The 12,728-nt window shown below is 32.2% G+C and overlaps 1 protein-coding gene across 1 annotated transcript in view; it reads left to right on the top strand.

Annotated features, from left to right (window-relative positions):
- LOC126887098 (exosome component 10) overlaps positions 1-12,728 on the top strand; it is a 77,035-nt gene that overhangs the window by 36,755 nt on the left and 27,552 nt on the right. The window contains exons 6-8 of the mRNA XM_050654435.1: positions 3,955-4,103; positions 6,597-6,759; positions 11,672-11,920. Of these exons, the coding sequence (XP_050510392.1) occupies positions 3,955-4,103; positions 6,597-6,759; positions 11,672-11,920 (561 nt within the window). The remainder of the gene's footprint in view (positions 1-3,954; positions 4,104-6,596; positions 6,760-11,671; positions 11,921-12,728) is intronic.

Raw genomic sequence — 12,728 nt, 5'->3', positions numbered from 1 at the left:
AACGTTTAACAAAAGGAACTTGAAAATCTAAATAACCCAGCCGGTCAGAAACTAAATCATCCAAAACATAATTCACTAGGATGGGTGAAATCGAGGAACCCATTGGTGTCCCAAAAATTTGTAAATAAAATTTGTCGTTGAAGACCAAAAAATTAGTGTCAAACACTAATTGGAGCAATTCTGCAAACACTTCCCAGGAAACTGGAGAATTAGGTTGGATAATATTCCAATGATTTCTTAGTGAAGTAAGGACACTAGCCAAGGGAAGGTTAGTAAAAAGCAAAGGGAAGTTTTTAAAAACCCACCCTAATCTTCTCGTTCTCACCAGTGACAAAGGCAATGCCACTGTTCTTATGGATAAAGATCAATACATCAGCCTCAGTCAATCATTGTTAGATGACGTTAGGTACTACCAACCTCTTACTTCAAACCCCTGTTCAAAATTTTCTAACAAAATTAATAAATTCATTACTCACTTAAAAAATATTAAGATCATAGATCAAACTTTAGCTAAGTCATTACATAATTATGATGGTTATGCTCCAAGATTTTATTGTCTGCCCAAAATTCACAAGCCCACATTGAGCATGAGGCCTATTGTTTCCTCAATTAATTCACCTAATATACATATTGCTAAATTTTTGACTGATATCTTGTCAAAATCTTATAATTACAATAATGATTACAACATTGTTGACTCTTTTCAATTTAGTGAATTTATTAATGACTTGAAGCTACCACATGGTTATATTTTGGTGAGTTTTGATGTAGTTTCACATTTTACTAACCTTCCCTTGGCTAGTGTCCTTACTTCACTAAGAAATCATTGGAATATTATCCAACCTAATTCTCCAGTTTCCTGGGAAGTGTTTGCAGAATTGCTCCAATTAGTGTTTGACACTAATTTTTTGGTCTTCAACGACAAATTTTATTTACAAATTTTTGGGACACCAATGGGTTCCTCGATTTCACCCATCCTAGTGAATTATGTTTTGGATGATTTAGTTTCTGACCGGCTGGGTTATTTAGATTTTCAAGTTCCTTTTGTTAAACGTTATGTGGACGACCTATTACTAGCCTTACCACCAGACAAGACTCAGGCCACCTTGTCCATCTTCAATGGGTTTGATCCTCACTTGCAGTTCACATGTGAACTCGAGGACCCCAACAACCAGAGTATCCCCTTCTTGGACATGCGTGTCACTAGAAGTGGAGATAACACACTCTGTACAAGCTGGTATAGGAAACCAATGGCCTCTAATAGGTTTCTCAACTACCATTCTTGTCATCCTTTTAAATATAAAATAAATCTTATTAAAGCTTTAAGCTGCAGGCTACATAGGTTGACACATCCGGTTAATCGAAGGGAATCCCTTCTGTTACTCAGAAGTATATTGGTAGATAATTCCTACCCTTCATCCCTTATCAATAAATTTCTTTTTTCCCAAAGTTACGGTTCTTCTCTGAACGACATACCCAATGGTGACCAACTTAGATCAATATCGAATAATACTGTTAACATCACAATTCTGCCTACTACTAATCTTGGGACTCCTGTTTCCCAGTTTTCTTCACTTCCTTATTTTCCTCAGGTTACTGATAAACTTATTAAACTATATAAAAATAATAATATTCCTGTTAAGATTGCAATTAAGAACGCAAGATCAGTCAGAAATTTGTTCTCTAAGACTAAAACACCCTTGTCCCCTTTGGAACAGGTTAATGTGGTCTACCACATACCTTGTGCTGAATGTGACGCATGTTATGTAGGGCAGACAAAGCGAGCTTTAAAATCACGTTTAATTTCACACCGTAGTGATATCAATTTGAAAAAACCAACTTGTGCCTTAGCCCAACATGCAATAGATACAAAACATAAGGTGGACTTTGATGAAGCCAAGATCCTTTGCAATGAACGCAACCTGTCGAAAAGACAGTTCTTAGAGATGTGTTTCATATTAAAAACCTCTAATGTACTTAACAAGAGAACTGACATCAGTAACTTGAGTCAAATATACCATGCATTGATTTTGCAGAATTAGTTGGTATTATTACACTCAAATTATTATATTGTAAAAAAGTTTTTGTGGTTTTCAGGCTTTTCCCACTTCTTTTAATATTGATCTTGCGGAATCAGTAGATGTTATTACACTTAAATTATTTTATTGTAAAAAAGTTTTTGGTGGTTTTTTCAAGCTTTTCCCACTTTTTTTTTTGATAATAACAGTTACTTAATAGATTGAACAATTTAAAATTTTCCATAGGATAAAATTTTGCATTATTGATATTAATTATAAATTACAATTTGCTAAACTGATTTATAAATTTTCTTAAATTATTGCATATTTTTTCTTGCATTTTGAGCTGCGATATATGGGAGTTATACTATTGTACTATCTTATATATTCGTTAGTAACTGGATGACCAGTACTAACGTAGGCACTTTTCCATATAATTGTGGGAAGTGCCCTCACTTGTTTAAAATAAACTGTGATTCTTGTCTACGAGGTATAAGGTACATCCCTTGATTACTTCTTGATATTACTTTCACTTTTTAAACACTTTTATAACTGTTTTAAATACATCAATTTAAATTTTACCGCGCTGCGCTGCAGTTGTCAGTCACTCTTTGTTATAAAATTTTTTAAAGGTTGCCTGCCTCTTGGCGAGATGTCAGTTTACACCTGATAATTCAAACTCCATTTTCTTTTGTGTGTCCGTTGGGCTAGGATGACCTGCTGGTAACTATTCAACTTTAAATTTTCGAAGTTGCATATTAGCACTATATTCATTTAATGATGTTGCCTAAGGTTAAAATGAAGTATGCTTAAACACTACTAAATTTTTGGAAGTGTGAATCTGGTTTTTTCTTGGTTCATTCTTGACTTTGAAAAAAAGCAAGCCAGCTTTTTTCCACTTGTTTTTTATATGTGACTGTTACCACATGGTCTTGTCTTTGGCTGTACTAAAGTTTTTAAATATTAACTATACACTTAAATGTTACATACTTATACATTACATTGGTTCATGGATAAGGTTTTTTTTACTATGTACATCTTATCTTTTGCTACATGTCTTTTTAAGGTAACGCTAGTGCTTTTTTACCTCTCTTTTGGATGTTGTTTCTTATAACACTCTTTTTGTAGATGAACTGATGATGTCTACTGAGCAGTAGACGAAACGTCTTCAATAAATAGATGAAGTAGCTGAATTCTTTGTCTCTTTTTTCACCCACTTGACCGATAAAACCCTACACTTACGAGTGCTCCTTTGTTATATTGGAATTGACGGTCGTACTCCTTTATGATATATATATATATATATATATATATATATATATATATATATATATATATATATATATATATATATATATACCTATATATATTATTTACATAGAAAGTATTGGAGAATCTAAAATTATGTGACATATTCGTGTCATACTTGGCAGAAAGGTACTGTACATCCTACTAAATTATATTAAATAATCGTTTCTGGCTACTACCAGAGTCGTACGGCAGGGGGGAGTAAATGGTTGACCCTTCCCAAATTCTACGCCACTGACGGAACTGCTATTTAGCATAATTTTTAGATTCTCCAATACTTTCTACGTAAATGACCTCTTCATTCGTAACGATAAAATCAGACAGAAGCACTACACTAACAGACAACCGCCAACGTGCGAACAAGCACATGGCATAAGAAGAAGAACACTGGCGCCACCTGTTAGCAGATCTACAAAGTTTTGTTATGTTACTGCGTTATTACATAGAACTTTTTGCATGCATGTTAAACGGGGTTTACACCTATTAAGCTTTTAAACAAGTGTGATTTTATTTCTGAATTTATGGGAAATTAATAACTTTATAGTCTATACAAATTCACCAAAATATTTTGGTAATAACTTGAATTTTTCTTATTCTGTTCCCGTTATAATTTTCAGTATTTTTTTAGAGATATTTCAGGCCTGTACTTAGAGATGACAGCCACTTAGATTTCTATAGAAAATGTAAAAGACATTTTGATAATAGGCAACTCTACGCCCTAAAACAAATTTACAAATGGAGAGATGAACTAGCTAGAGAGGAAGATGAATCTATAGGGTATGTATTTTTTTTTCATAAAATACTGTAGTCATACCCTTTATTGGAATAGCCTTCGTGCCAAGCAAAAGTATTCCAATAACCGGGATATTCTAACAACCGATCATTGGTGGCTAGTAGAAACTTTTCGAGACCTCAAATTTCTATTCCTTAAAGCGGGATGTTCCTATAATCGGTATTCTAATAAGCGGGATCGACTGTATTTTATTAGGAGATATTAAATATGCAATTTGCCTTAACAAAAGCTATATGTTGTAGGTAATTTGTAATAGTTGTGAGTGATCTGTTGACCATAATAGGGAACTTGTATAAAATTTTAAATTCGAAAAAATGCTATAAAGCACAACAGAACATAATATAAAATATGTTTATATAAAATATGTATATAATAATTCTTTTCTTTCGTTTGGCCCCCAAAGGGGCCCTCCATTAATCACGTGATGTTTTTTTGGCATTTTTTTAACTCCCCCCTCCCCCTTGGTGATACACTGTGAGGTTTAAGACTCTCTATATCACGTGTATTGTGACACCCCCCCCCCCCACCCCCACTTCGAGCTTCACGTGTTTCACGGACGGCCCCAAAGATGATTAAAATCTAGAGAAAATTCAAATTATAGTAGCCAGCCCAAAAGGCGCCCTCATTGGTGGTGACGTCATATAATGTTTGAGGTCCGCGCCATTAATTCATTACCTTTGATATTCGTTTACTTGTTGTAATCATTTTATGGTGTATCTCAGTTTCATAAATCTTTAGATAGTTGTTGTGAACTAAACTTACGTGCATAGAAATCGGCCCACTTAAAAATTTGGTCATTTTTGATGTCTCATATTTCCTAAACCTGTTGGCCGATTTAAGTGATGTTTTGAACATGTTATAGCTTGATTGTTTAAAAATACCACTGGAATAATATTGTTGCTAAACAAGTAAATTTTCATTGTATACCAGGTGTACCAATCAAACTGTGTTTTTTTCTCAAAGTTCGCATCACCCTGTGGAATATTCTAGCATTTATAAAATACTGAAATTAAACTCCAACTAGAGCCTCAGGTTTTCTTAACATTATGTTTTTTGATTCATTCGTTTATGTTGGGTAATAAAAAAGTTAGGTACTTTAACAACTAGACATGTTCTTCATCAATACACGGTGTTTTTAAATAAGTGAGACAAACTTTAAGGGGTAATTCTGCATGAAAAAATAATGACAGTTGGCTTTATAAAAGTATGTTCGCAAATGTTTCGTTTCCGAGATACGGGATGTTGAATTTTTTCTTAAAAACTGACGATTTATTTATTGCTTTAAAACCAGTTGAGATATGCAAATGAAATTTGGTAGGTTTTTTGAGATAGTTATTGTGGTTTTTTTGATATAAAATTAAGAATTTTATATTCACCATTAGCGTGCATACGGGTAATATGATCGGTCATATTACACGTATGCGCGCTAATATTGAATATTAAATTCTTAATCGTATGTCAAAAAATGTGCAATAACTACGTCTTAAAACCCACCTAATTTCATTGGCATATCTCAACCGGTTTTAAAGCAATAAAATAAATCGTCAGTTGTAAGAAAAAATTCAACATCCCGTATCTTGGAAACGAAACATTTGCGGACATACATTTATAAAGCCAACTGCCATTATTTTTTCATGCAGAATTATCCCTTAAAGTTTGTCGCACTTATTCAGAAACACCGTGTATTGATGAAGAACATGTCTAGTTGTTAAAGTACCTAACTTTTTTAAAAAACAGAATGTTAAGAAAACCTGAGGCTATAGTTGGGTTTTAATTTCAGTATTTTATAAATGCTAGAATATTCAACAAGGTGATGCGAACTTTGAGAAAAAAACACAGTTTGATTGGTACACCCGGTGTACAATGAAAATTTACCTATTTAGCAATAATATTATTACGGTGGTATTGTTAAAGAATCAGGCTATAACATGTTCAAAAAATCACTTAAATCGGCCAACAGGTTTAGGAAATATGTGACATAAAAAATGACCAAATTTTTAGGTGGGCCGATTTCTATGCACGTAAGTTTATATATTTCATAATATTTGAGTGTTTTTGTTAAGACAATTTTTTTGAAATGACCGAAGAGTGTTTTTTAAAGGGCAGTATGATAACTTACCCATTATGAACTTAAATCTTTATTATTATGATTAGTTTGTCTTAAGTTTATAGTAAAAACCGTTCCAGAAAAATATTGTATAGGTAAATATCATTCAATCTGTAATTTACATCTACCAAAATATACCTAAAGTTATTTTTTCTTTTTGTTCAAAATACACTTGATTTATTAAGAACGTAGGCGTAGAATTTCGAACAAATGCTTTTTAAATGTATTCATTTGTTTTCGAATCCTGAGAAAACCAATAAGTATTTTTGAAAAAAAAAATGAACACAGTACTTTTTTTATTTTTTCATCGTTTGTTATTTATAGTGTACTATAGATAGATGATTACTTTTTACATTTGATTTATTTTTAGATATGTTCTACCGAATCATATGTTACTTCAGATAGCTGAAACGTTGCCTAGAGAGATGCAGGGAGTTTTGGCTTGTTGCAATCCAATTCCTCCACTAGTAAAAGCAAACTTGTTGGAGATTCATCAGATTATTTTAAGAGCCAAAGAACAACCATTAGAAAAGGTATATTAGTAAAAATATGTTTATTGTTTATCTACGTAAAATACACTAATCACAAAAAGTATCACATAATTTTTAAAATAGAAAAAAGTTTGAAAGTAATTTTTAACAGAATGTTATAATGCTTGTCGATGGTCTCCTTTGGGTATCTTGTCTACAAAGCCATAACATTTCAAGGTTTAAACGTATTTTTGCCGAAAAAGAAAGTAAACAAAACGTTGATAAGAGAGAATAGTTATTTTGGGCATTTGTGTTCGAGAATTTAATCTGTGCTCTATGTCTACTTGATTTTTCAATGAGAAAGTGCATTCTTACTAAAAATGAGTAATAGACCAAGAGGCAGCGCTGAAAAATCTCTTTGAATTTACTAAAGCTAGATTTTTCACAGTTGATTACTGTGAGTGTGTAGAGAAACATACTGCGGTCGGTCAAGCGAAACGTAGAACAGGGGTTACTGAGAGGGTATCAAAGTTGCTTTCCTACAAAAGTAATTAAATCCATTTACTAAGGCTGAAAATCAGCACACACATTCTAAATTAAATATAAATAAAAGTTATTATAGTCGGTCAGTTGTATGACTGGACAGAGCCGGTCGGTCGGCTCCAATAGTCGATTGAGGAAATGAAGCGTTTTGCCTAGCGATTTTTTTCGTCCAGCATGGATTTACTTGAAATTTTCACAGAAGGTAGGGAATAGTCCAAGGATCATTTTCTATATTATGCCGCTATCATACGCTAAAACCTTGGAGGTGGTTGCCACCCCATCTCGGGGGTGGGAATTTTTTATTACATTTTAACCATGTAATTCGATGGGAAATGTGATTCTAAGAAAAAAATGTTTTGTACATTTTCTTCGTAAAACTAATATTTTTCGAGTTATTCGCGCTTGAAAATAACAGTTTTTCGACGAAAAAATGGACTCTTTTAGAGGGTTTTTTGAGAATACTTCGAAAAATATTGTATATATTTTTGGCGATAAAAAGTTTCTTTAAAAATTATTTTGTAGGATTTTTAAGGAGCTATAAGACTGTGTAAATTAAATTCCGTAAGATGCCTTAGTTTTTAATTGGTGCGGGTTTAAAGGGCTCGAATAAGGGGGTGTTTGCTGGTAAATAGAGGTTTTAAACAGCTATATCTGGCTAACTATTCACTTTAATGAAAGTCTATGCACAGGGTAATTTTAGTCATTAAATAAAAAAATATGAAAAAAATTTTTTTAAGAAACGCTTTTTCTTTAGTTCTAGAGTGACTAAAATTAAAATATTATAAAAAAATCAACTAAAAAGCAAAAAATAAAAAAAAATTGAAAAAATCTAACACATTCGTCAAAGAAAAGCGTGGCGCGTCTTCATTGAATAAACGGTTTTCGCCCCACGCTTTTCTTTAACGAATGTGTTAGATTTTTTCAATTTTTTTTTTATTTTTTTGCTTTTTAGTTGATTTTTTTATAATATTTTTAATTTTAGTCACTCGTAACTAAAGAAAAGCGTTTCTTAAAAAAATTTTTTTCATATTTTTTTATTTTTTACTTTTTAGTATTACACTTTTCAAACATTAAAATATATCGTCATGTTTCTTAAAATATGTATAAAACATATGATGTACTAACATGAAAAGTAGTCGGAATCGGCAAAAAATTTAAAACTTTATTGTTTATTAATGAAGCATAACGTAAACAATTAACGTAAAAAGTGAAATTATGTATAGTTCATATCATTAGCTACAACACGTAAAACTTTCAAGTTTTTACATTGTAAAAAACAAGAGAATTTAAGCATTTTCCATTAAAATCGTTTTTTTTTTTATTTAAGCAATTAATAAACATAAAAAATTTTTTTTATTGATTATTCGTGTATTGTTCCCGCGAATGCATATGTCTGCAAATTTTCATTCATTTGCATTGGAGAAAAGGCACTCAAATTAACGTCTAAAGATTTGACGCAAACTATTGAACAAAATAAAAGCGTTTAAAAAGCTACAATTTAGTAGTTTATAATTTTTTTCGTATCTTCAGTATTTTCGGAGATATTTTGAAGTAAAAGGTGAAAAATACCATCAATTTTTTTTTAAACTCCAATTTTTCCAAAATTAGGCATTTTAAATAGGTCAAACTCCTTGAGTGTATTGATAATATAAATAAAAGGAATTACAGAAAGGTGAAGACCAATTTTGAATTAGGAAGGTAGTTAGGGGGTTGTTTTCACTGATTTTTTCGTAGAGAAAAGCAGGTACCAACATTTTTTTGATTATAAGTCTCTTAATTTTCATGCTAGAAACTTTTTATTATTTTTGTTTGAAAGGTATAATTGTATACTCGAAATAGTATATTGTGCAACAAGTGCAGAAAGGTACTAATTTCTCACGAGTTTGAAAAGTTGCGGTACGAGCGCAAGCGAGTGCCGCAATTCAAACGAGTGAGAAATTACCTTTCTGCACGTGTTTCACACTATACTTTTTCTACAAGCACAGTTTTTCCTAAAAATAAAAATCACAATTTCCAAACGACGATTAATTATAATAGGTACCTATGTGATAAATTTTAAACTGTATTTAATTAATACCTACTAATCAATTTAAATTCCTTATACCTAAATAAATTGCACAGAAATCAGTTAAAAAATTAATGCACTGCCTTAATTTGTTTAAATTTAAACAATTATTACACATTATTGACATTTTATTTATGCAGTCACGGATTTACACAAAACCTACTTCATTCGACGTCTCTTGCACAGGTTGCTAAATCGTTATTGGTTATTTGATAATTATAAAATGTTTAATAAGAATAAAATTGTAAAATAAAATAGTTGTAACATCCATAATTTAGTTTCTATGCTATAGTTAAATATAATAATTGTCTTATAGGTTATATATTTGTCTAAAGTTTAACCACGGATATAAACAGAATATAACGTTACTCAGAATGCGGTAGTCCACGGATGTAAACAGAATATAACGTTACTCAGAATGAGGTAGTCAACTGTGCAGAAAAGAACTTTGCGGCACAGAAACGTCACTTTGCGGCACAGAAACGTCACTTTTCTGCACACTAATGTCAAATATCTTATACTGTGAGAAAATATCAAGTTTGCTAACATAAAACCGTGCAGAAAAGTGCACTTTGAGTAGTGGTTGTAGAAAAAAAGATTATTTAAGTTTTCCTCGAAAAATGCAAATTTTTCCCATTATTTGGCTTTAAATATTTCAAATTATCCATTTGACGAAAAAAACTAACCTTTAACATGCTGTATCTCGGTTTGTATTGGTCTTAAAGAAATTATTGGAAAATAATTTGGTTTGTGTTACTAAAAGATACAATTTTGACATCTACAGTTTTTTTGATTAAATGCATATTTTTCGAGGTATTCTCAAAAAACCCTCTAAAAAAGTCGATTTTTTTCTTCGAAAAACTGTTATTTTCAAGCGCGAATAACTCGAAAAATATTAGTTTTACCTACGAAGAAAATGTAAAAAACATTTTTTTCTTAGAATCACTTTTTCCATCGAATTACATGGTTAAAATGTAATAAACAATTCCCACCCCGAGATGGGGTGGCAACCACCTCCAAGGTTTTAGCGTATGATAGCGGCATGATATAGAAAATGATCCTTGGAGTATTCCCTATCTTCTGTGAAAATTTCAAGTAAATCCATGCTGGACGAAAAAAATTGCGAGCCAAAATGCTTCATTTTTTCAATCGACTATTGGGGCCGACCGACCGGCTCTGTCCCGTCATACAGCTGACCGACTATAATAACTTTTATTTATATTTAATTTAGAATGTGTGTACTTTCAATCCACTTAGTTCAGTCACTGAAGGTTTTCATCCATCGATTTTCATGAAAATTGGTACTTTCAGCCTAAGTAAATGGATTTAATTACCTTCTTAGGAAAGCAACTTTGATACCCTCTCAGTAATCCCTGTTCTACGTTTCACTTGACCGACCGCAGTATGTTTCTCTACACACTCGCAGTAATCAACTGTACAAAAATCTAGCTTTAGTAAATTCAAAGAGACTTTCCAGCGCAGCCTCTCCGTCTATAATTTAACGTCAGAACAAGCAGCTCAAATCGTAGCTTTAATTGGAATGGATGATCGCAGCAATATGTTGCTGACGTTATGGGAATCCACCAACGCAGCGTTTCAAGAGCTTTAAGAAGGTAGAGAGAAACTAGAGGTTACACAAGAAGACCAGTTCCAGGACGTCCCAGGTGCACGAACCCCGCAGATGACTGCTATTTACGTCAGCAGACTTTGCGTACATTTTATGCTACAGCTAGGCAACTGCGAAATAATCTTTATACAGTCCGTAATGTTCTAATAGTACTAATAAGTGTCAATTCGGTTAAAAACAAATTAAGGGAATTTACTCCACTGTTGGAGTATGGCACGTTTAAGGTTCGGACGAGAACATGTCGATTGGGTTATTAACAACTGGGCTAATATTTTTTTTTTACAGATGAGTCAAGATTTACACTTTGTGGATCCGACAAATGTATTTCAGCTTACAGTCGCATCGGTGAGCGATTTGCTCAGTGTTACATAAGAGCAGCCAGAAATTTTGGAGGTGGCTCCATTATGATATGGAGAGGCATCTGCTTTGCAAGTCAGCTGATTGGTATATAAGAGAGGTTCTTAAAGAAAATGCCGTGCCTTTTGTTTCAATTATTGGAGATCATTTTGTTCTTATGCAAGACAACGCTCGCTCGCACGTTGCTAGAATAACAATGCAATATCTTCAAAAAGTTGGTATTCAAGTTCTCGATTCGCCAACCGTCAGCCCAGACCTAAACCCAATTGAGCATGTTTGGGACTACCTACAAAGACGCATAAGATTCCATTCATAATTTTTCTCTTCCATATCCTTTTAATTGTATGTATTTTTCTTTATTTTTGGTTTATATTTTTCCGTAGCCCATATTTAAGGAAGATACTAGGGCAAGAGGAAGCACTAAGAAAATATCAAAGATAAATGTGGATAGCCCGTTAAATTGTCCACATGATTTGACAAAAGCAAACGAATTTCGAGATGATTTGCCGACTATTTTGGGAAATAATAGTCCAAGTTTAATGAACTTGTCAAATGGAAAGTTAGAGAATGAAACTGACAAACCAAAATGTTCGGTATTCTTTACACCAGATAATTCGGAGGATGAAGAGAAGGTAAATATTTTTGTTTATTATTTATATATGTATATTAATTTAATTTTTAATAATGTAAATTGTATGACATTTTATATTTTACAGTTATTACTTTTATATAATGATTTACTAGTAAATTCAATAAGAATATAATACACTTCTCCAAGAAATTAACGCAGTACCTTAAAAATTGGTCATTTTTTATGTCTCGAATTTCCTAAACATGTCCGATTAAGTGATTTTTTAAATATTTTGTAGCCATATTCTTTAACAATATCGCTGTAATAATATTGTTGCTAGACAGGTAAATTGTATACCGGGTGTACCAATCAAACTGTGATTTTTTTCTCAAAGTTCACGTGACCCTGTGGAATATTCTAGCATTTATAAAATACTGAAATTAAAACCCAACTATAGCCTCATGTTTTCTTAACATTCGGTTTTTTGATTCATTCGCTTATGTTGGATAATAATAAAGTTAGGTACTTTAACAACCAGCCTTGTTTTTCGTCAATACCAGGTGTTTTTTAATAAGTATGGCAAATTTTAAGGGGTAATTCTGCATGAAAAAATAATAACAGTTTGCTTTATAAACGTATGTGCGCAAATGCTTCGTTTCTGAGATAGGGGGTGTTGAAATTTTTCTTACAAACTGGCGATTTATTTATTGCTCTAAAACCGGTTAAGATATGCAAATGAATTTTGGTGAATTTTAAGAGGTAGTTTTTTTTGTTTGGCCTTCGGGCTCAAGTGCCCATTCAGCCAGTAGCAAATGTGTAACTTATTCTAACTAAACTAACTACACTATTATTCTGGAAATTAAAAGAAG

This window comes from Diabrotica virgifera, chromosome 6 (genome assembly GCF_917563875.1).
Source record: "Diabrotica virgifera virgifera chromosome 6, PGI_DIABVI_V3a".
NCBI classification, from domain to species: Eukaryota; Metazoa; Arthropoda; class Insecta; order Coleoptera; family Chrysomelidae; genus Diabrotica; species Diabrotica virgifera.
This window is presented reverse-complemented; position numbering and strand designations above follow the sequence as displayed.